This window comes from Phytophthora sojae (assembly GCF_000149755.1).
Source record: "Phytophthora sojae unplaced genomic scaffold PHYSOscaffold_1, whole genome shotgun sequence".
Lineage (NCBI taxonomy): Eukaryota > Oomycota > Peronosporomycetes > Peronosporales > Peronosporaceae > Phytophthora > Phytophthora sojae.
The window spans coordinates 11,762,053-11,782,849 of record NW_009258115.1 but is presented as its reverse complement, the minus strand read 5'-3'; the positions used below and the strand labels follow the sequence as shown (position 1 = coordinate 11,782,849).

Sequence of the window (20,797 nt, the reverse complement as noted above, 5' to 3'; positions counted from 1 at the left end):
AGGTATTCGATGGGCTCAAGCTCAATGCGGATATGCCAGGATTATTTGAGAGCTATAGAGCGCTCAACTCAATCAAGGATGAAATTGTGCGAGAGGACAAGCTTGATAGCGATCGCTTAGGAGAATCTCGCCTAGCCCTGAACGACATCGTTAATCATGCCATAGATGAGAATCTATCAAAGGATTCGCGAAGCGATGATATCAATCGCGATTCGAAACCGATCTTTACTCAGATCGTGAATAGCAATTGGAGTGTTATCAAAGCTAATCTATTGCTTGATTTCAATGACAAACAAGGTTTCTATGCGCTAGGTCGTAGCGATGATCTGCAAGGATTGCCTCCTCCAATCGATGGATACTACATCGATCCGATCAATTTAAGGTTCGTCAAACACGTAATCATCGAGTATCAAATAATATGGAGAAGGAGCATCTGTCATGGGCCAATGCACTTCAATTGCTATTCCAATCGGCTCAGAACCGTGATATCGTGCTCGATACGTCTGGTACTCCTTTAACCCTTCTAGCCCCAGACCTTATTCTGTATCCTACAGAAGAAGCATTAGACTTGATTAATGTATACTTCAAAAGCTGTCAAAGATTTGCTGTTGGAAGCCCTTTCGCATCTTGCGGTCAAGCGCTGGGTACATTGTGCACAGAACAGCTACGAAAGTGAACAAAACATGCTCAATGTATCCACCATATGCCGAAATGGCGAGCTTCTATTGGTCGTGGCGAGCGTAGAGCACGCTCAAAACCTGCTACATGGTAATACCTTGCAAGGCTGCTAAGGCAGCATACTTCGGCTCCAGCCACCCATCTTCGGCACGTCGCGATAAACGCGGAGGAAGAAATCGCCCTGTTCCTAACTGACGTAGTGAGGAGGAACTGGGCGAATTCTTCCTTGTGCTTGACATTAGCGCATCATTAGATTTCTTTAGCCCACCTAACAAGCTTGTTACGATTGTCTCTCTAACAACACCAGGGAGCTTGCATGCTCAATAGCCCGTAATGACACGCACTACACACGGTTCCTCTTGTACGAAACAGGACAATATATGATATTCATGCCAACGTCTAATTTTTCCTTTACATGCGCACGCTCATCAATGTTCGCGCCAGCCGTGGGTCATCTTCGCCATTTTGGCAGCCTCCGCTTTGCTCTTTAGCCTCCGGCACTGCCGCTCCATTCCTGCCGCTTTCATCGGTAGCCTCCGTCGTAGCCTCTGTCCCTTCTTCTGTAATCTCCGGTGTAACCTCATCACGCGGAGAGCTTCTTCTGTAGCATCCGTCGTAGCATCTACCGCTTCTTCTGTAGTCTCCGGTGTAGCCACACCATGAGGAGCGCTTCTTCTGTAGCCTCTTGAGTAGCCACTGCATCAGCTACAATATAGCGGTAGACCCGGCTGTAGCCGGCTTCGTAGGAACCGATGAGGTTGTGCGCTGACTCCGCAATCGATCTGCCAATCGGGCCACACGCGAGAGCTCGTAGCGTCGTCTGGGTCGGATCACCAGGTCTGGTAATCAACATCGCAACGTAGAATCAATATACCACTAGTACAATGTTACAGAGCAAAGTACACGCTCTCGCTTACCTGTAGATCACAATGGCGCTCATCATGATCGTCTTCGGCCATGGTCCTTGGCCACTTGGGCGCGCTCGACGGGCCCCAACAAAGCTTGCATTGCGACGTCTCGAACAGCGCAGTTTCGGAATGAAGGAAAGTACGAGTGGCTGACACGCGGCGGTTTTAGGCTTCCACCCGAATTTTCAAACCTGTTGGTGGTTTATACTCGTCCGTCTATTACCGCGGAATAAACCCCGTTTATCTTCCCATCGCTAATCTAACAGGAAGATGTGCACAATACCGGCTATACAAACATCCATATGCGAAGTTCGAAAGAGAGGACAAGTTTGCTGGATATTATGTCCTGTGACAATGCTTATTCTGTAGGATACAGAAGACGGGATTAGAGGAGTTAAAAACGACTACGAAGCGGTCACTGGAGGATAGCACTGTATCCAATCTCATTATCGATCAGAAGCGACCGAATCTTAACGAACTTAGTCGAACAGTCGGAACTGATGTGAATATGACTGAAGCAGCTGCCAACTATAAGAAACTCGTTTATGATCTATATACTGACAACCCTTGGCTTCTTCAGGAGTATTTACCCCCGGCTGTATCAAAGCTTAACAAGCAATACGATCCTAATGGATATTATATCGACCTGAATGGAGCTATCCGAAAAATTAAGGGCAAAGCCCCAATCTGACGGTGGATCACTCGCATCGCCCGAAGCACTGTCTCATATGAATCTAAGCTGGGCATTGACGTTCCAAGGCGTTCTCGATTATCTAATCCAGGCTGTTAAGTTCTATGGAGACCATCCAGACTTACTCAGAGAACATCGTTTTGAGGAGAAGCTGAGACAGGTTAGAGCCAGTCTCCGTAAGTTCAATATTATCATCCCTGACAACAGTCGTCCAATCAATATGGAGGATCTAGAGTTGAAGCCGGCCGTCCGCGGACGGGGCCTCCGGGGAGCCGGATATGTCAAGCGCATGCAGGACCTCCGAGACAAGGATGGACACCCGATCAAGTATCACTCCAACCGAGGGTACAACCTCGCGCAGTTAGAGGGCTCGGGGACCGCTTCTGCTCTTGCGTACAAGCGGATTGGAACTAAGTTTGTACATTTGCCAAAGCTCAACGATGGGTTGCTCAAAGTTGTTTACCCCAACCGCTCGACAGTCGGTCCTCAGCGTAAGATCAGCGATAACCTAACAAAGCTAATCAAGACCTCGGTATTCGATGACAACATCGATCAACAGCTCTACGACTCGATGTCCGTGGATGATCGACAAGTATTCCACGCGCATTACGCATACCCAGCATGCGCTACGTGATCCCATCAAGGATCCTCGCGAGGTACTCAAGCAAGAGTACATCAAACTGAGAGGCGAGCTAATGCTTGGCAACAACCACCCGAGCCTGATCCGCGAACTCAAGCAGGTATTGACTGACATGTACACAGCAAAGCTAATTTCGGATAACGAATTCAAGGAGGTTTTGGTTGCTATTGTATAGAAATATCATGATATTCATCAATACTAGACTCGTCGACACGAAGAACGCGTACCAGCGCGAAGCGAGAAACAACCTAAAGGAGCTGAAATCGCTCATGGAGAAGTTGGTAGTGAAAGACCCGCCTATCGCTGATAGCGCGTTTAAGGCCTCCAAACCGGGTGGTAGCGTTTGGGCATACTCTGAACCCAAAAAAAGCCGCACGTTTATGCTCTAAGCTGAGCAAGCTCTTTTTTTAGCTCCTCGATTTGACCTTGTTGCTCTTGGATCGCTCGCGCTAAAACCGATGTTAGGCTAGCTAGATCAATGCCCCATGGGTTTATTGGAAACCCTTCTTGATTTACATCATCATTGGCGCCGATATCAACGGCCTCAGGGATGGCATTTCCTGAGCGATAACGCCAACGTGTGCTGTTTGCTCTTGAATCATTTTGAATCGCCTGGGGCGCATGCTCATGACCGCATCGAGTCCGTATTGTAGATCGATGATATCCGTTTTAAGCCGACGATCACTTGCATTTGTATATGCTCCACCTCGAACTGGCACATACACCGTCCAAGCATAATTAGCATCGCATTTCCCCAATCTAATAGCGCCAACAGTAGAATCAGTACCGATTGCTGGATAGTCCGTCCGAGACCAATTGAATCGATACCGCGCGAAACCATCGCCGCTTCCCTTCACGTGCATGAAATTGTTTGCCCAGACCTCTCCTCCAGAGTGAATGGTTGCTTCAGGCGACCAAGCGCTCATACCAACCCCCAACCGTCCTGAGCTGTTGAGATAAGCTTGTGTTGAGTTTCCAACCATGAACCGGAGGGGATCGCTCGTAGTAGTGCCGAGAGCAACGCCGTTAGATCCGCCAGCCACATCGTTGTAGATCTGTACCTCGAATTTGATAGCGGTCGATTGATCATTAGCTATGCGCATCGCGCGCAGCCAGCTACCGGATAGTAGATTAGCGCTTGATGTGATATCCATTTTTGCGGTTGATGTAGATGATCCAAAACGGATGTAACCTGCCTGAGTGATACACATGCGTTCAGTCATCGGCGACAATGCGTTAGCTCCTGACCGTGTAGAGATAGCAAAGTCAGCCATGCTGTACTGCGTTGTTGAATTAGCCGTTCTTATGCAATATAAATTCACAGAAGGCGTGAAAGTACTTAAATCGCTAGTGCCGTCGATAGTAAAGCTAATCCCGGCCTGAGCTCCTGTTGTATTGCTCTGATTCAAAATGATTAGATTGAAATCGCTTGCCCTCGTTGTACTTGAAAAGGTCGTCCCAGGCGTTATCGATAGAATACTCGTTTGTGGTGAAATAGCGACTCCTCCGATCGTAAGCGATGAGCAATTGAAAGCACCTGCCACATCAAGCTTGTAGCTGGTATTAATTGAACTTCCGCCGATATTGATATTACCGTTATTATCCATAATCAGACGATCTGATAGACCGTATTTGAGAAAAAACTGATTTGATCCAGAAGTATTGCTGGCCATTTCGCATTGATAATACGAAACGAAGTTTAGACTAGCTGCCGATGACATGTTATCATTTTGAACAACGAGAGACTTCAAGAGATCCGATCCAACTACTGAAAGGGATCTCAATCCGGTAATACCATATGAAGCATCAGCCACAAGCGCCTTGCTTGTCTCAACCGTTCCTAGAGTAGTTAGGGATAATCGAGGAATTAGAGAGAGATCGTAAGTAGTAGAGCCTTGAATGAAGCTAGTTCCGCGGATAGCATCAGCTACATCGAGTTTCTATGCCGTATTAATACTAGCTTGACCAATAGCCATATTGCCGTTGATGTCCATCAGCAGCCGATCGGTATTTTCGAAACGCCAAAAGTAAGTATTGGGCAAGCTGGCATTAGCCGACCCTCGCATGCCTTGCTCCATCTGATAATAGCTCACGATATTCAGACTGGCTGTCGATGTAGTATTATCATTCTGAATGATCAATCCTTTGCCAAAAACAGAATTTATACTCAACGAACCTAGAGTTCCGACAGAAGTGATATTAGGCTGAACAGCGGTCTGTAGAGTACCAGTGATTCCTTCGGAAACTGTAAGCGATGCTAGCGTACCAATCGATGTGAAAATAGGCTGAGCCGCGGTCTGTAGCGTGCCTGAAATCGATGCTGCAGCAATTGAATTACCCCCCCCCCCCCCCCCAGCGTTCGGTTAGCACCGGTAAAAGAGAGATTGCCTCCGATAGTTAGCCCGGTCAGAGTACCTACAGACGTGATATTGGGTTGAGAAGCCGTCGATAGCGTACAATAGGTTGCCCTGCCCACTACAAGGCTAATAAGCGTGCCTACAGATGTTATACTCGGTTGGCTAGCCGTCTGTAGCGTGGCGTACAGGTTCCCACTCACTGTGAGATTGCTCAATGTACCTACGGATGTGATGTTAGGCTGGCTGGAGGTTTGGATAGTACCAGTAATACCACCGGAAACTGTAAGCAATGCTAGCGTACCAATCGATGTGATATTAGGTTGGGCCGCGGTTTGTAAAGTACCTGTAATGCTTGTAGCTGTCAGGCTGGAGATCGTTCCGATTTGTCCACTTGGACCAAGGATGAGAGCCTTGTTGTTTTGAGCAGTTCCAGCCGGCGCGCTCAGTAGCGATAGACTGCTTAGATCGACTGAAGAGCCATTTAGCTTCAACGAGCTACAACTGATCGAATTGATACCTGTTATATCAAGAATGGCATCAAGCACCAGTACTGACATTGGACTAGCCACTCCCATCGTGATCGAGCTGAGATAACTCAAGCAATAGTCAGTCTTACTGAGATACAATGAATCAGCCATTTCAAGGCTCAGAACATCTGTGCCTACCGCATAGAAGGTTGGGTTAAAAATATTCGATTCTTGAGATGGTGGCCGAGCTGTGAAACCCATTTTTTGTTGGCGAGTTATATATCACTAGATATATATACTTTCCACAATGGTTAATAGAATTGATAACTGGGGAGCCGCTCTCCCGAAAGATTTCCGCTCAGACTCTCTCGGCGATATTAAGCAACTCGGGATTAAAAAGCTCTTCCGCGGAATCATCCTACCTCCCAGCAACGCCGGTAAGACGAATCTATGCTATCCCATCGTCAAGAACGCACCAAACGTTTTTAGCCATCTGCATCTGATTGCACGCAACCCAGACCAGGATTTGTACAATTATATGAAGGAGAAACTTGCGGGCTATATCACAGTATATGACCCATCGACACCGCCAAGCGTCGATGATATCCAGAAGGATCCGCGAGGTGGTATTTAGCTCGTTATCATTGACGATTATTCCTCGGACAAGAAGCTCCAAAAAGACGTATTCAGTCATTACTTCATCAGAGGGCGCCACAAGCGGCTATCTACGCTGTTTCTGACTCATTCATGGTTTGCTACTGACAAACTCATCAGACTGAACTCAGAGTATCTCTGGATTCTCAAAGCAAACAGCCGACGCGATCTGAAGATGGTCATCTCTGATTTCAGTCTTCCCGGTCTTACGCTCGAGCAGCTAATTAGAGCCTACAACGCAGCCACTAGAGAGAAAGGTCAAGCATTGCTCGTAGATAACGTTAGAAGTGTTCTGAGGTATAATTTCAACGAGAAGCCGATCTATCTAGATTAGCCTGACGGCAAGAGGCGCGAGCCTCGAGTCAAAGGCTCTAAGCTTGCTTATTGAGCAAGGCTCTACCAGGGTAATAATTAATATCGACCGAATATTATAAATATTGACATATAATCGCAATGTCGAATATCATTACTCTCAGTTCGCAGCATATAGTATCTAATTCATATAACAACACGCTTAGATATGAATTTCCTGGCAGCAGCGTTAATTTTACTAACAGCGAATTGGCTATTCATTCAATCAACATGTACAACAGTCAATTCAATATCGATTCGGGAGCTTATGGAAATAATACCTTCAAACTTCAGATGCCGAGTGGAAACACCTATAGCACAGTTCAGATCACACTCCCAAGCGGATATCACTCCTACAGTGCAATCAACTCAGCCGTGCAATCAGCCATGATCAGCGCAGGAGCATATCTGATCAATTCGGATGGAGACAACGTCTTTTATGCGAATCTCTCTGAAAACCCAACGTACTATAGCTGCCAAGTTGATCTATCGCCGGTTCCGACGAGTATTCCAGCGGGATGGACACGCCCGCCGAGTGGTTTCTACTCTAGCGGCGGAACCGGTCTGCCGCTTGGATTCTCGTATGTCCCCAAGCTCGTTATCGATAACAAGGAGTTTGGCAAAATCATCGGTTTCCCACTGGGAACGACCCCCAGTCAGAGTCTATACACGCTCCAGTCTGTGTTATCTCCGATTCCGCCTCAGATCAATCCTGTCAGCTCATATCAGCTACGGTGCTCTTTAGTATCAAATCCATTTTGCATTCCAGATGATATTCTCACTACTTTCAACACGGCAGGAACGACTATCGGTCAGCTAGTAAGCTACCAGCCAAACGGGTTTTGCTGGGTTGATGTTCCCAACGGATCATATGCTAGCATCACGCTAACTATCGTTGATCAAGAGGGACGATTCGCGAAGCTCAACGACACGAATATGCTTATCAGTCTGATCGTCCGGCAAAAGAGGTCATAGACCTCCGGGCGGGGTTTTAAAAAAACCCGCGCCAAAAAAGTAAGTCGATGAATGTTTTTTTTTACTCAAACGAAAGCTTCCAGCACGCTTAGAACTACCACCCTTGCGCATAGCGCGAAGGCGAGCCATCTTCGCCTTCATCTCGGGGGATCCCTTAGCCGGGTGGCTACGGCGAGAGGGCTTAGCCTCAGCAACGCCGATACCCGTAAATCGCTTCAGAGCACCTCGGGCAACGCCTACGAGAGCAGGGTCTTTGCCCTGGCTCGCTACATATGCCGATCCCATGCTGGCGAGTCCATCCGCGGCAGCCGACAGCGCAGGCTTGATTACAGGCGACCAAGCGCTCTTGATGCCGTTCTACACCTTACTCCAGATACTCGCTCCGTGCATACCAGAGCCGCTCTTGACCTCCATAGGGTATTCGATCTCGTGTTTGGTGATCTTGACTCGAGACCCCTTGTCGGCCTTCTTAGCTCGCATGACCTTATCATATGATTCGGGGTGCAGATGTAGCCTTGCACCAGAGCCGGCTAGATCAGCCTTAGTCAGCGATAGGTTGCCAGTCTTGACTGCACTGCGAAGACGCTTTTCGGGGATAGAGTTCGAAATGGACAGTTCCTTGTACATGATTATGAGTATATTAGTCAGAGAGTTAAAAATTCAGAAAATTAATTCTATTTTTGAGATAAGGCAACCCAAAAATATATAAAGTACAATTGTATCATTATGATCGGATATATCTACCGCATTATCCACCTTGAGAGTGACATCCAATACGTTGGAAGTACGTTCAATGAGCCACGCAAGCGTTGGCAAGCACACAAGTCTGCATTTGTACGATGGACCAAAGACAATCAAGGCACCGTTTCCATCTTTCCTTACTTTCAAGAGTATGGCATCGATCAGTTCAAGCTGATTCCAATCAAAAGCTATGATGTAGCTGATCGCAAATGTCTTATAGCTATGGAACAACTTTGGATCAGCAAACTTCGGTGTATTAACAAAAATAACCCATTTTGTATTAAAAAGCTTTATAAAAAACATTTATATACAGCCAATAAAGAATCTGACAAAGATCGCAGTAAGCAATATTATGAATCCAACAAACAAACAATGACGGAATATAAAAAAACAATATTATCAGACAAACAAAGCGGCACTGAATGCCAAACAGAAGATTTATAACAAGGCTAATGAAGACAGTATCAAAGCTCGTAGAAGACAAAAATATCAGTGTGAATGCAGCGGTCGCTATAGCTACGGTTGTAAGACAGCTCACCTTAAAACGAAGAAGCATCAACGGTGGTTAAATGCTCAATAACTATCTTTTTTTTTGGTTGGGAGCACGTCTATATCGAGATCGGTAAATCTATCAAACAATTGCATTTGTCCATGTTGCTTGGCGTATAAGAATAACATACAAAAGATGCCACAATATTCGTCCGATGAGCCTTGGATTTGCTTGTCGAAGTATGCCAGATCACCTAATACCTTCGGCGGCCCGACAGACATGCTATCAAAATAACTACCATCACACACAGCAGTCCAATGGCCGATTCCAGGGCTCGTACGCAGTAGGATAAGATATGACACCTTCGAGGGGAGTGGCTTCCGGATCTCAGAAAGCTCGTATATGCCATTGATCCGGACTTCAATTCGCCTAGCGAGCGCGAGCAGGTCATGATCTGAAGTTATGCCTTTAACAAGCTCCATTTAATTAATATTTTGTATGGACTATCTATATCAGCTGACATATACTTATCACCATGTCTGACACAACTCAACTCGCAGACGCATACCTGTTGCAATCGGCTCTCAAGACCAAATCGCCTATCGATGTTTCGAAGGGCAATACCATTTCAACCATCTACGATGGCAACCAAGGTTCGTACAACTCGGGCCTGATCACTATTGATGCCACATCGCAGCTAACTGGTTCTCAGGGCTTTGCTAGCCTCAAAGATGCTTATTTGACTTGCCCTACGTTGTTACGGCCAAATCGACTGGTTCTACTGATATCACGTCTGGTCTTAACCGATTCTCGGTTGGATTTAAATGCAACATCGCCAACGTCGTAGACTCGCTGATGGTCGAACTGAACGGGAAAAAGATCGTAACGGAGACCGAATACAAGGGCTTCGGGAATAATCTATGAGCGATGACGGAGCTTTCCCAAGACGAAGTTGTAAAGCACGGCGCTGACATGCATCTATATCCGGACTCGTGATACTCGATTAACTTCTCCGGTGCGAATCACTCGTCTGGAGATGGCTACAGCAATAATCAGCTTGAGAAGGGTGGTAAGGAAGATGGAACGCTCTCACAGGCACAAGAGCCAGTAGCTCTGAACGATGGTTTCTTCAATCGCCTGCTGCTTGCTCCGCCGATCGTTGATTCTGATCAAGCTACGGGTGTTAATTCCTGGGTTTCGACGGGTACTACTGCCACGAAGCAGATCTGTATCCAGAACGGCAAAGGTACTTTTCAGGAGGGTTATGTTTCTGCAACCAAGGTCCTTGGTCGATGGTTTTACATGCTCAAGATCCGTCTCGTAGATCTACATCCGATTTTTAAGGAGATCGATCTCTGTGCTAACCCTCAGCTCAAGCTGTGTCTGCGCATCAACACGGGTCGTGTAGCTATTAGCGGAATACTCGTAGGCACCGGTGCTACACAGTCTAGTCAGATAAAGCTTGACTCTACAACGATGACCAGCGGTCAAACGTGCCCTATCATGATTGCTTCGGCAGCGGCTGGAAATCCGATGGCTGGTATGCTGGCTACTGGTAATCAAATTACGTTCGCGTTTGGTGCCATGGGCAATGATTTCACTCCCACAGCTGAGGCGGCTGGATACTTCCCGTATCAGACGAGTCGCTTGCACATTCCGTTCTATCATCTCAAGAATCCGACCAGTATCATTCAGAAGCCTGTCAAGAAGATTCGGTACCTCGACTGCTACGCTCAGATGTTCCGATAGGGTGCTGGCTCGACTCCTGCTAATCCAGCCGGCCAGATCAACGCTCCGTTTGATCTTCATATCTCGGGCAGCAAGAAAAATGTGAAGTATGTAGCATTGCTCCCGTTCGCTGATACTACCCAATCGCACTTCGTACCGGCGCATAGCACGCCTCAGTACCAGAGTCCGTTTGATTCAGCACCTTGGTCGGTGATGCCTGGTGCTTCCATTCGCAATTTCCAGGTTGCCCTAGGTAATTCGAACGTATTCGATACCTCGCACGAATTCGACTACGAATCGTTCATTCACGAGTTCAGCAAGCTGGGAGCTATTAACGGCGATTTGAGCCAGGAAATCAGCAATGGTTTGATTGATTCTATACAGTGGAACATGGCTCAGCGTATTCTCGTCGCCGACTGCTCGCGACCGTCCAAGAAGGACGTACCTCAGTCGATTCAGATCTCCGGAACCAACGGCTCTGCCGCCGGCATGGATCTCCTGGCCCTGGTCGTATACGAGCGTGAGCTTGAGATCGATCGTCTCACGGGAGAGGTCCACAGAACCGATTAAGCATCTCTTGTTGAATTGAATTTATTTTAATAATTACGATGTGGCCTAGAATTCCATTGCACTAGTCGATTGACACCTGAAACTGAATAATATGGCAAATGGGTTCTTGTAAGTCCACTTTCATACTTCTCCGGTCCGCTAAAGAATTAACAGTTCTCTAATCAGACTATATATTGCGTTCTACTGCTCCAACAGAGCAGTAGCTGCCCTTAAATTTAAGCTCTGGATCTGGTGTATCACGTAGTATTTTTGATAAATCCATTTTCCCGCCCTTTCAGGTAGTTATCGGGCTGTTTAAACAATCAGTTTCCACAGGTGTGAGGTTTAAATTCGCTGCGCCATCAAAAATAATCAGATTAGAACTTGGAAATACACATGAGAAAGCGGAAAGAGAGTTTATTCCTGTGATATAATGTCATAAACAGTTGAATATTCCAAGGCAAGAAAAACAGCCAATCGTGTTTGAGGTTTTTTGCATACAAATCACTGATGTTAGAGTTTTGTCCAATGAAGTGTGGTACATAGAGGTACTTTGACCAATCATACATCGAGATGGTTTGAGGTTTTTTATGAAAAAACCTAACTGTTAATTCTTTTCCGGACCGGAGAAGTAATTGATTAATTAATATATTTTCAAAAGAATCATGTGGCTATCTATATAGATAGATAACAATGAGTACATTAAATTTTGGCAAGCACAAATCGAAGACTATTGAGGAGGTATACGAGTCTGACCCTGGATACTGCCGCTGGCTATCGAATCAAAATGGTCTCGTTGCACATGGTAGTGATATTGCCAAATTCCTAGCCCAAAAATTTGGCAATGACGATGGATCGTTCCTCATGACTTGGGGCAAATACAAGCTCAAGACTATTAAACAGATCCAAGCGATTGATGCTAAATACCTTGAATGGTTGAGCAAGAATGAATTCGTTCAGACCAAGATGCCTAAGCTGAAGGCAGAAGTTGATGACTTATTGAAATCTGAATTTTCCAATAAATTCTGAATTTCAGAGATTATTCTGAAATTTAGAAAATCCATGAGGACTTCTTTTTATGCTCTAAGCTTTTACTTAACGAGAAGATGTTTGGATATCGTGGGAAGTAGAGAAGTGCTCTTTTAATCTAAGGAGGATAAGAAGTGTTCTGGAGAGTTTTAAAGTGTTGAAGAGAAAATGGGCAAGCTGTGGTTGTGGTTAGAGGAATGGGTCTCAGAGTGTTCTTATATCGGGAGAAAATGAGAGTGGACACAATGACCCGTTCCGGCTATATACTGTCGTCCTCCAGGACGCGGTGCTGCTGCGAGAAGTGCATCCAGCCCATAAGTTGTGGGGAACCCCTCCGTTCAACACCCATGCGTTCAACGCATTTGCGTCTGCCCTCAAAGCCAAAATGCTCACTGAGACGTCACCGCAAGCAACGCGCCTGGAAGAGGTAGTGCCTGACTTGATGGACCATATAAACCAGCAGCACCTACAAACCATAGCGCACATTGACAGCAAGTTTAGCGAGATAGGCGCATCAGTTACACACTTGACTGGAGCGTTCACACAAATCCCCTCGGGCGCCGCTGCGGTGCGGTTGAGCGTCAACTGGCCTGCAACGACTGGTACGCCATCCACAACCAACACCTCCACACCAGTTTCCTCTGTCCCGGTGACCTACAAGATGGCGAGGTCTCTGAAGACCGTACATCAAGTCTGGCAAGAATGGCCTGCCGGAATTCATGGTGGTCCCGCTGTGCGTAGCCTCGAAGAAAGCCATGGCTCGACCTGGCGCAGCACACCAGCAGACTAATGTTTTTTTCTTTCGGCGAAAGAAAATCATCGATCATATCATAACAACAGCTCAAGCGCAATGTATTACTCGCGAGCAAGCGGTGTGTGCGCTCGAGGCACACCGAACACAGCACAAGCTTACATTTAATGCACTTAGCGACAGTCTAAAAGGAAAACCATAGATCACATAAAGAAATTCACAATTGGTAAATACATCACTGTGTGTCATCGGCATAATAATATCGTACGTACCCTTACTGCCCGACTCGAGTGCCCCTCTCTCCCCTCGGATCTGCTCTGAGGTGAGCGACCAACTGCTCGTCCACGGCTACGAAGCCCTCCAGGCCATCACCCCCTTCGGCACCGGCGTGGCCGTCGTCGTCCTCCTGCTCGTGGCTGTCGTCGTCCTCCTGCACGTGGCCGCCGCGGAGTCCTTCTGCACGTGGCCGCCGCGCAGCCCTCCAGGCCATCACCCCCTTCGGTGCCGGCGCGGTCGTCGTCGTCCTGCTGCTTGTGGTGGCTGCGGGCGTTCTGTCAAATGCGGTTTGTGAGAACATGTCGTAATCAAAAATGTGAATTTGTGTTTTTGTGTATGCCGATAAGTGACTTTATTTGGAAGCAACCACTTCAGGTATTTCACATATCAGACTGACAGGAGAGGGACGGGGTGGCGGCGCGATTGGGACGGCGTCTCTCTGAAACTTCCGATAATGGATAATAATTGAGTAAATCCTAAAGTTGTTTTGTTTTTAATCCTTAAAAGCACTACCAGCCCAACTCTCTAGTTGATTCTAACATGGGCATCTACTGCGCCTGCTTCGCAGCCGCGGCATCTGCCCGAGAATGCATAATTGAACAAATAGTTGCGCACATCGAAGTGTATCGATACGGAAATGATGTTTCAGCCAAACATTTGTGAGGCTGGTAATCAGCAAGCCCCACTCTTCTTTATCGTGGTGGGTTCTCAGGAACCGAAAGTCACCAATTGAGGTTGCCTCGTCTGATGAGGCCATCGGTGACATAACACCCTGGTCAGCGCCCAATGGCTGCGTTGGCGCCAGCAACGAGAGAGCTATTTCATTCATTTTGCAGGTAAGGTATGCGCGCTCATTTTTGTACTATGTTGTGTGCTACAGTAACGATCAGACGAGAGATCTACAGTAGCGGAACGAAAAAGAGACGCATGGTGCACTGATCTTGACCTTTTAACTTGAGGATGTCAGCTAAGTGACAATAATGATCCTCAATTCAAAAACAAAACAAACAAACAAGCTTTTAACTTGAGGGCTTGGGGGTAAATTGTGGGATGAGGAATACGCTAACGGGCCAATTCCTTGAAAGTGGTCGCTTCAACGCAGGGAAAAAATGTCTTCTTCAAACGAACGATGCTCGTGTCACCGTCGAGTTGAGCTGATTGGTTTGGCAACAGACACGAGGTAGGCATCTTCGGCTAAGAGTGATTGGGTATTGAGCAAATTGACATGTAAAAAATGCAGCCTGCACCTAGACAAGTCATGTTGTTCATCTTCAGCTAAGCTTGGTCGATTATGGCGCAAATTGATACGCCTTCTCATAGTGTACTGGAGCTTCCGTAAGTATTTGAATGCAGATTTTGGTAAATAATAAACGATTAGTATCAACCTTTGGTAAATAATGTGCATAAGTCTTAGCATTTATCGACGAGTACCCGATTCCGGCAAATATTACCTTATACATTACAATTAAGAAAGAGAGACCCGGTTTGGTACCCGGTTTTGGAAAGTTACAAGTTTTTTGCCGGGGCCGAGCACAGGTCTTCGACAGTAAGAATGTACCTGTCATTCTATTTGTGTGCTTCCGGTGGTAAATTTGTTTTGCTGGGCTCTACGCACATGTTCTGGCTCTACATGTAGAACGCGGACACGGATGCCAAAAACCGCTATTGTCTCTGGTGGGTCCTTACCTTTCGGTGCTGTGGTTCCTTCTCGAGCGGAACGGGTACTCAAGCGTGTACAGCAGCTTCAAAGTTGTGTCAAGATCTCCCGACTCGGACAATTCTCCACCGAACGTGTCCATAAGGTCAATGACTATTGCCAGCACGCATCTCTTGTCAGAGTAATCTTGGTCGAAATACTCTTGCCTTGGCCCGCGTTGCTCGTAGCGCTTATAGCGGAAAGTATCCCGCTACAGAATCCGGCCGATGGGAGGAGGAGCAACTATGGTGCGTGGATTCGGCTATGGATTGCCATTGCCTCGGGTTCTGTCGGATCTCTCTTCCAGGTTCGAGCGTCCGTGACTGGCCTTTCGTACGGGAAGATTGCTGTGGTGGCCATTGGAACGGGTACCGGAGCCTCGATAATGATGATGCTGTGGGCGAGCCTTTGGGTATTCCCGCTCCCATTCTCTTTGGTATTGATGGGTCTCCCGATTCAGATCATGTTCCTGATATTTTCATTTGTGGTTGTCAGGCAGTTTGGCTCCGAGAAAGTTTCAACGATGGAAAATCGAACTGAACGAGTGCTTAACAAATCCTTGAAGGAGCGGATGTATCCGCTGCTCTCTCAGTCGATGTTAGGAGCTGTCTACGTCGTTTTCGGCATCCTGTTTAAACGGGGCAGCAACAAGCAACAATTTGGGCTCTTGGTGTTCATGCCTGTTATGAAGCTCTCTTTAAAGCACCTGGTTGCTAGACTTGCGTCCAACGACAAAAGCTCAATTCCCGCTGTTGTAGCCTTCTCAGTGGACGTATTCAACGGACTGTACAGCTCCATTTGTATGCAGTCTTCGGGCTTGTGGTGGACACCGTTTGTGATGATCACGCTGAATATCGTTCGCGCCGCTTTCACACTTTTCGAACTTAATCACTCCGTCACAACGCTGCGAGGACTTGAACGCCAAATGGAGGGTAGCAGACAAGAATGGGATTCCGCGGATACGATCGCCAACGATAGCCCAAGCGGCACTTCGAGCTTGATCACGGGTGCTCAATGGCAGACTAAAAAAAATATCTCAACGCGGCAATTGCGTTCAAATCAAAGCAACACAGTACCCAGCTCAATTCAATCCAGAAGGAGAGCGATGTCGTCAAAAATACTTTTCCGTCTGGAATACCTCGCTCTGGTGGCGTACGTCGAGAGCATTATTCCTCTGGTGTACGCAGTTCACCTATCAGCTCTCTACCACTTGCCAAACGCGAAATACTATCTTCGTCTTCAGAATCTCACGTCTGACAAGATTCAGTACATTCGCGTGGGGATTGCAGTCTACACTTCAGTCGAGATCGTGACCTTGGTGTGGCTTCACGTAGTACTGAAGCGGAAGTTCGGATTTTCGCTGATTTACCAACTAGCGTTCGTATTGGAGCGAGAAATGGAGCGGCTTCAAGGACACCTATTCTACTGGGTCCTGCTCATCTTGCAGCTAACACTGGTGCACTCCGGTACGTATAATACCACCGCCACCACCGAACGTTTGCACCATACTTATTATGTATTGACCAAACGGATTGTGCGCTTCCGAGCAGGCATGGATTTCACGTTTACCTTTGCATGGATGACCTGAACAAAGCAACATACATGTACTATTTGATACTTTTCTTCACACAACATGTAATTACACATTGAATGTCCTAGTTTTGCTACACTGTAATAACACGGCTGGACGCCCGCTTCGTATGACAGGTCGACATGTTGCAAATTGAAAAGCAAAGTATGCGGACATCGCCGAGATCGTTATCGTTAACACGCCATTCGGTGAGCCGAGCGCGTCAGGTTGAGCAACAGGCCCTGCCCACCCTCTCCAGCGTAAAATTCGAGATGGACTGATCAAGCTCGACTAGCCGTACGTTGGATTGTCCCGTTGGAAAATCCCGGCGTTGACTCAACCGCGAAAGGCGACGAGCTGACCGCCCAAAGCTGAAGCTGGAGCTGGAGCAGAAGCAGCTCGGCACGAATATCCATCTGGTCGACGCGCCAGAACCGAGTGGTGGTGATGCGATTGCACCGGCCTCGCAGCTAGCTTTCGCAGCCATGCGACGACACGTCGTCAACTTGCCGCCGACCCGGATTCTGAGAGTTGTTGGCCTGTACGTAGCGCGGTCGTGATGCGGTGACGCGCGCATTGCCGCTATCCACCACCATAGACGACGCTGGGGGTCAAGTACGACGCCTCGACGGACGCGCGGGCGCGGTGCTATGGTAACATGGTAAACTTTCCCCCCTGGTACCGGGGTCTACAATATTATAGAATGCAGAGCGACCTCGTTGACCGCCAGCGCCAGCTCTAGCATTGTAGGCGCCAAGTTGTTGAGACTTGCAGCCTCCGTCCAGTATTGGGGGCGTGCGTGAGTGTCCTCCTGAGCGAGGACCGAGCCAGGTGAGGTTGGCTCGCAACAAACTGCAACGCGATCGGACGACACGGTAGGGTTGTAGGGTCGGAACGTGGCGCGGCCATACTTTGTGCCAGTGAACACGGGTACCAGCGTTTTGGTACCCCTGCACCGACGACACCAGCTGGACTTCACTTGGGCATCGGCGTGGGAAGGAGCAGGAGGAAACTGCCGACGAACTTTGGAGCCACGTCACGTCACGCCCGCGAGCAGCGCGAGCGAGAGCGAGAGCAGCAAGCGCAATCGAAATCCAAATCCGCAGCCTCCAGCTGAGTGAGATAAGCGGCCAATAGAGCCATCAACACAGCAGCAGCAGCAGCATGGACCGCTTCCGCCTCGACGGCGTGGACCAGGACGGCGTGGACACGGTGGAGCCCATGCGGCCGAGCTCCTTCGACATGACCTTCTCTCTGGGCAGCTACCCGAAGGCGCAGGGCCTGAGTCGGGACGGCGACCCGCAGCAGAGCAACCAGGACGACAACAACCTGGACCTTGAAGACCGGAGGACGGGCCGCGGCGAGAAGGGCCGCCTGCACGTGGACGAGCTCATGGACAGCACGCGCTCCATGAAGCTGGACGGCAGCGGCCTGGGCTCCTCGTCGTCTGGTCTCAAGAGACACACTGCCTCTGCGGGCTCGCCCGCGTCCTCGCATGCCAACAAGGACGTGGCCAACATCGCCTTCCGTCTGGAGGAGAAGGCCCACGAAGCCATTGACTTCACCAATCTATGCGGTAGAGTGACGTGGAAACTGGCCAAGAAGACGCAGGACGTGCATGTGTACAGACCCGCGAGCCTCCCTGCTGAGGAGGACGCGTCCGCCAAGCTCTACTTCCGCGTGTCGTGCGAGGTCAAAGCGCATCTCGGGACGATCATGGAGTATTTGTCGCCCAGCAACTCGAGGAGCTACTTTGATATTGAGTCGCAGGTGTTTCCTGGGTTGCTGCATGCTGCAGTCATTAAGCGGATGGAGTTGCCCGAACGCGCGCCGTCGACAATGTCGAACTCCGGACAGACGCTGTTGTTCCCGTCTGGCGCCTCCGCGACGACGACGGCTAGCGGCAGTCACGAGGACACGTCGAGTGTGGATGAAGACTCGAGTGACTCGTTTCCGCAACTGCAAGTCAAGTGGCACGCGAGCAGATTCGCTGGGCGGTTCGTGAAGCCAATTGACTTTTTCTTTGTTGAGTACGCCAACATTGAAGCCATGGCCGATGGACGGAAACGAGGATATGGCTACATTCGGTCAGTAGAGTCGTTTAAAGGCGACGAGCTCGCTATTCGACTCGCCGGTGAAGATGTTGCGATCCCTCCCAGTGTGGCGAAGTGCAAGCGCGCTGTGATCAACAAGGGTGTTTACGTAGTTTCGCCCTCGAATGACGCGTCAGGCACGTACGAAGTGAGCTGCATGATGGTCATTGACTTCCAGAAGCAATTCGCCAGCGCCGTGGGGGCGAAGATCATACACAACTTCACGGAGCGACTCATTGGCATCCGCGAGCTACTATTCAACACGCTATTCCGACCCATTGTGGTGCTTCCAAAGAACGAGTGGAAAGCAGCACGTGGCAACAAGTGCGCGATTTGTATTTGCTCCTTCTCGATCGTCAAGTCCAAGCACCACTGTCGGGCCTGTGGCGAGGCAGTTTGCGGGCAGTGCAGTCGTAAATGGACTCTACAACCTGGTGCCCAACCCGACACCCAGGCGCGGCTATGCACGAGCTGCTCGCTACAGGCAAGGAGCTACCTCATGCCCAATGGAGAACCAGGCCGATCGCCTGCTGGTGCTGCTTCTTCACGCTTCTCATCCGTGATTAACGACTTCACTACGAGCCAGCTTGCTGCTAGTCGCTCTGCACACGTACCCAGGATGGCGAATGTGTACAAGTGCGATGTGCAAGTTGCCAGTACGGTGTCGAACGATTCGGACACTTTTGCTGCCGCTACGTCCGCGTTTAGAAAACTTGTGAGCGCGTTGGGTGATCAAACTCCTCACTTTATGCTGGTGTCATACTCTCATCACCATGGTGGTGCAGCGGTGTATGAGGCGCTAGCACATGCCGCTCCTGATACGCTTTTCATGGGCGGCACATCAAGCGGTGGCGTGTATGTTGGTGCTTCCTCGCCAGCGTTGGGCATGAGCATGAGCAAGAGCAGTAGCAACAACTCCCGGCACCGACAACACAGCAACACAGCAACTCACGGACCAACCGTGGGGCTGTGGGGTATCTACGACCCGGAAGGGTCCTACGCAATCCTGAATGCCGACTTGGACCGTGAAACCCCTAGAGATGCTGCTCGGAGATGCCTGTTGGATGGTATGGGAATGCTGGCGATTGAGCCTGAGGAGAGCCCCGACTTCGTGTGGACTGTGATGGGAGGCGGGGTTGAAACGTATGATGTTGACGAGGATCGGGACGGAGAGGAAGAGCAAATTACTCGGGCGGTCAATGAGATCGTCGACTGCTCCTACTCGGTCGTCGGTGGCAGCTCGTCTCGGAATTTCAAGAAAAGTCGTGAACGCGCAACGCAGTTGTGCTCGGAGGGCGGCAACGTGGGCTGCGTGACGAAGCACGGTGTGTGTTTTGCTATCTGCTGTCCAAGTGTGGAGGTTGCGCACGCGTTGTTCACGTGCTACGATGCAACGGACAAGAGCTTCGTCGTCACGAAGGCAAGTGGCCGCGACCTGTTTGCTCTGGACCACAAGCCTGCATTGGAGGCCATCAACGAGGCGACTCATGGCATGTTGACCGAGATGACGCAGCGACCAGACAAATTCAACCTCGAGTCAAACTTGCTGCCTGCGTACTACCCAGTTGCGCGTGAGCGGCGCGGTGCAGTACCTCGAGGTATCAAGCGGAACTGCTCACGGTATCAGATGCTGCAGCCGGAGACATCGGCGCGGGACCTCTCGCTTCACTTGGGTGCCGAGGTGCGTCTAGGTGAACGTCTGCACATGATGGCGCTTTCGCCACGGGGCGTGGCTCCCAAGGCACGGCGCGGACTGCGGGACGCCGTTCGGATATCCATCCCAACCATGGATCTCCAGGATGTCATCGGGTGCTTCCTCAGCGTTGGCATGAGCTACGACCGCATTCTACAGGGTGACTTGAATGCAGTCGCTGATGCCACAGGAAGCGCTTTCCCTCAAGGAGCCTCGCTGCTGTCTGTCTCGCATGGACAACAGGGTGTCATGACCGGCGCGAACGAAGTCATTCACGCGAACAGCATGCTGACGGCTTTGATCATCACGAACCGCAAGAAGTCGCAGAAGCTCAACCCGCTCCGGCCGCTGAATGTTCGGAGAACAACCACCACCTAAGGGGGGGGGGGGCTTTCCTTTTGACGAACGAAGCAAAAGGCATTTTCACATCGTGCTAAGCACTTCGGTGCAATTTATTAAC

The 20,797-nt window shown here is 49.2% G+C and overlaps 9 protein-coding genes across 9 annotated transcripts; 7 read left to right on the top strand and 2 right to left on the bottom strand.

Annotated features, from left to right (window-relative positions):
* Positions 1–6,048: 6,048 nt before the first annotated feature.
* Positions 6,049–6,729, top strand: PHYSODRAFT_470842 (hypothetical protein; the record flags this gene model as incomplete). The annotated part of the gene is made up of 2 exons (XM_009519169.1): positions 6,049–6,336; positions 6,376–6,729. 2 exons carry the CDS (start codon positions 6,049–6,051, stop codon positions 6,727–6,729), a joined length of 642 nt encoding a protein of 213 aa, XP_009517464.1.
* Positions 6,730–6,848: 119 nt separating this feature from the next.
* PHYSODRAFT_467819 (hypothetical protein) lies at positions 6,849–7,721 on the top strand (the record flags this gene model as incomplete). The annotated part of the gene is made up of 1 exon (XM_009519168.1): positions 6,849–7,721. One exon carries the CDS (start codon positions 6,849–6,851, stop codon positions 7,719–7,721), a length of 873 nt encoding a protein of 290 aa, XP_009517463.1.
* Positions 7,722–8,078: 357 nt separating this feature from the next.
* On the bottom strand, positions 8,079–8,348 carry PHYSODRAFT_467016 (hypothetical protein; the record flags this gene model as incomplete). The annotated part of the gene is made up of 1 exon (XM_009519167.1): positions 8,079–8,348. The coding sequence occupies one exon, from the start codon at positions 8,346–8,348 to the stop codon at positions 8,079–8,081; it is 270 nt and encodes an 89-aa protein (XP_009517462.1).
* A 99-nt stretch (positions 8,349–8,447) lies between these two features.
* On the top strand, positions 8,448–9,042 carry PHYSODRAFT_467210 (hypothetical protein; the record flags this gene model as incomplete). Its single annotated transcript, XM_009519166.1, has 2 exons — positions 8,448–8,802; positions 8,876–9,042. 2 exons carry the CDS (start codon positions 8,448–8,450, stop codon positions 9,040–9,042), a joined length of 522 nt encoding a protein of 173 aa, XP_009517461.1.
* Positions 9,036–9,434, bottom strand: PHYSODRAFT_469604 (hypothetical protein; the record flags this gene model as incomplete). The annotated part of the gene is made up of 2 exons (XM_009519165.1): positions 9,036–9,205; positions 9,257–9,434. The coding sequence occupies 2 exons, from the start codon at positions 9,432–9,434 to the stop codon at positions 9,036–9,038; spliced, it is 348 nt and encodes a 115-aa protein (XP_009517460.1).
* Positions 9,435–10,203: 769 nt separating this feature from the next.
* Positions 10,204–11,250, top strand: PHYSODRAFT_467315 (hypothetical protein; the record flags this gene model as incomplete). Its single annotated transcript, XM_009519164.1, has 2 exons — positions 10,204–10,653; positions 10,702–11,250. Coding segments are annotated over 2 exons (999 nt in total), but the record flags the coding sequence as incomplete, so codon positions are not given.
* Positions 11,251–11,922: 672 nt separating this feature from the next.
* PHYSODRAFT_475702 (hypothetical protein) lies at positions 11,923–12,258 on the top strand (the record flags this gene model as incomplete). Its single annotated transcript, XM_009519163.1, has 1 exon — positions 11,923–12,258. One exon carries the CDS (start codon positions 11,923–11,925, stop codon positions 12,256–12,258), a length of 336 nt encoding a protein of 111 aa, XP_009517458.1.
* A 2,676-nt stretch (positions 12,259–14,934) lies between these two features.
* On the top strand, positions 14,935–16,569 carry PHYSODRAFT_476675 (hypothetical protein; the record flags this gene model as incomplete). Its single annotated transcript, XM_009519162.1, has 2 exons — positions 14,935–16,447; positions 16,529–16,569. 2 exons carry the CDS (start codon positions 14,935–14,937, stop codon positions 16,567–16,569), a joined length of 1,554 nt encoding a protein of 517 aa, XP_009517457.1.
* Positions 16,570–17,715: 1,146 nt separating this feature from the next.
* PHYSODRAFT_468888 (hypothetical protein) lies at positions 17,716–20,715 on the top strand (the record flags this gene model as incomplete). Its single annotated transcript, XM_009519161.1, has 1 exon — positions 17,716–20,715. One exon carries the CDS (start codon positions 17,716–17,718, stop codon positions 20,713–20,715), a length of 3,000 nt encoding a protein of 999 aa, XP_009517456.1.
* Between the last annotated feature and the right edge of the window lie 82 nt (positions 20,716–20,797).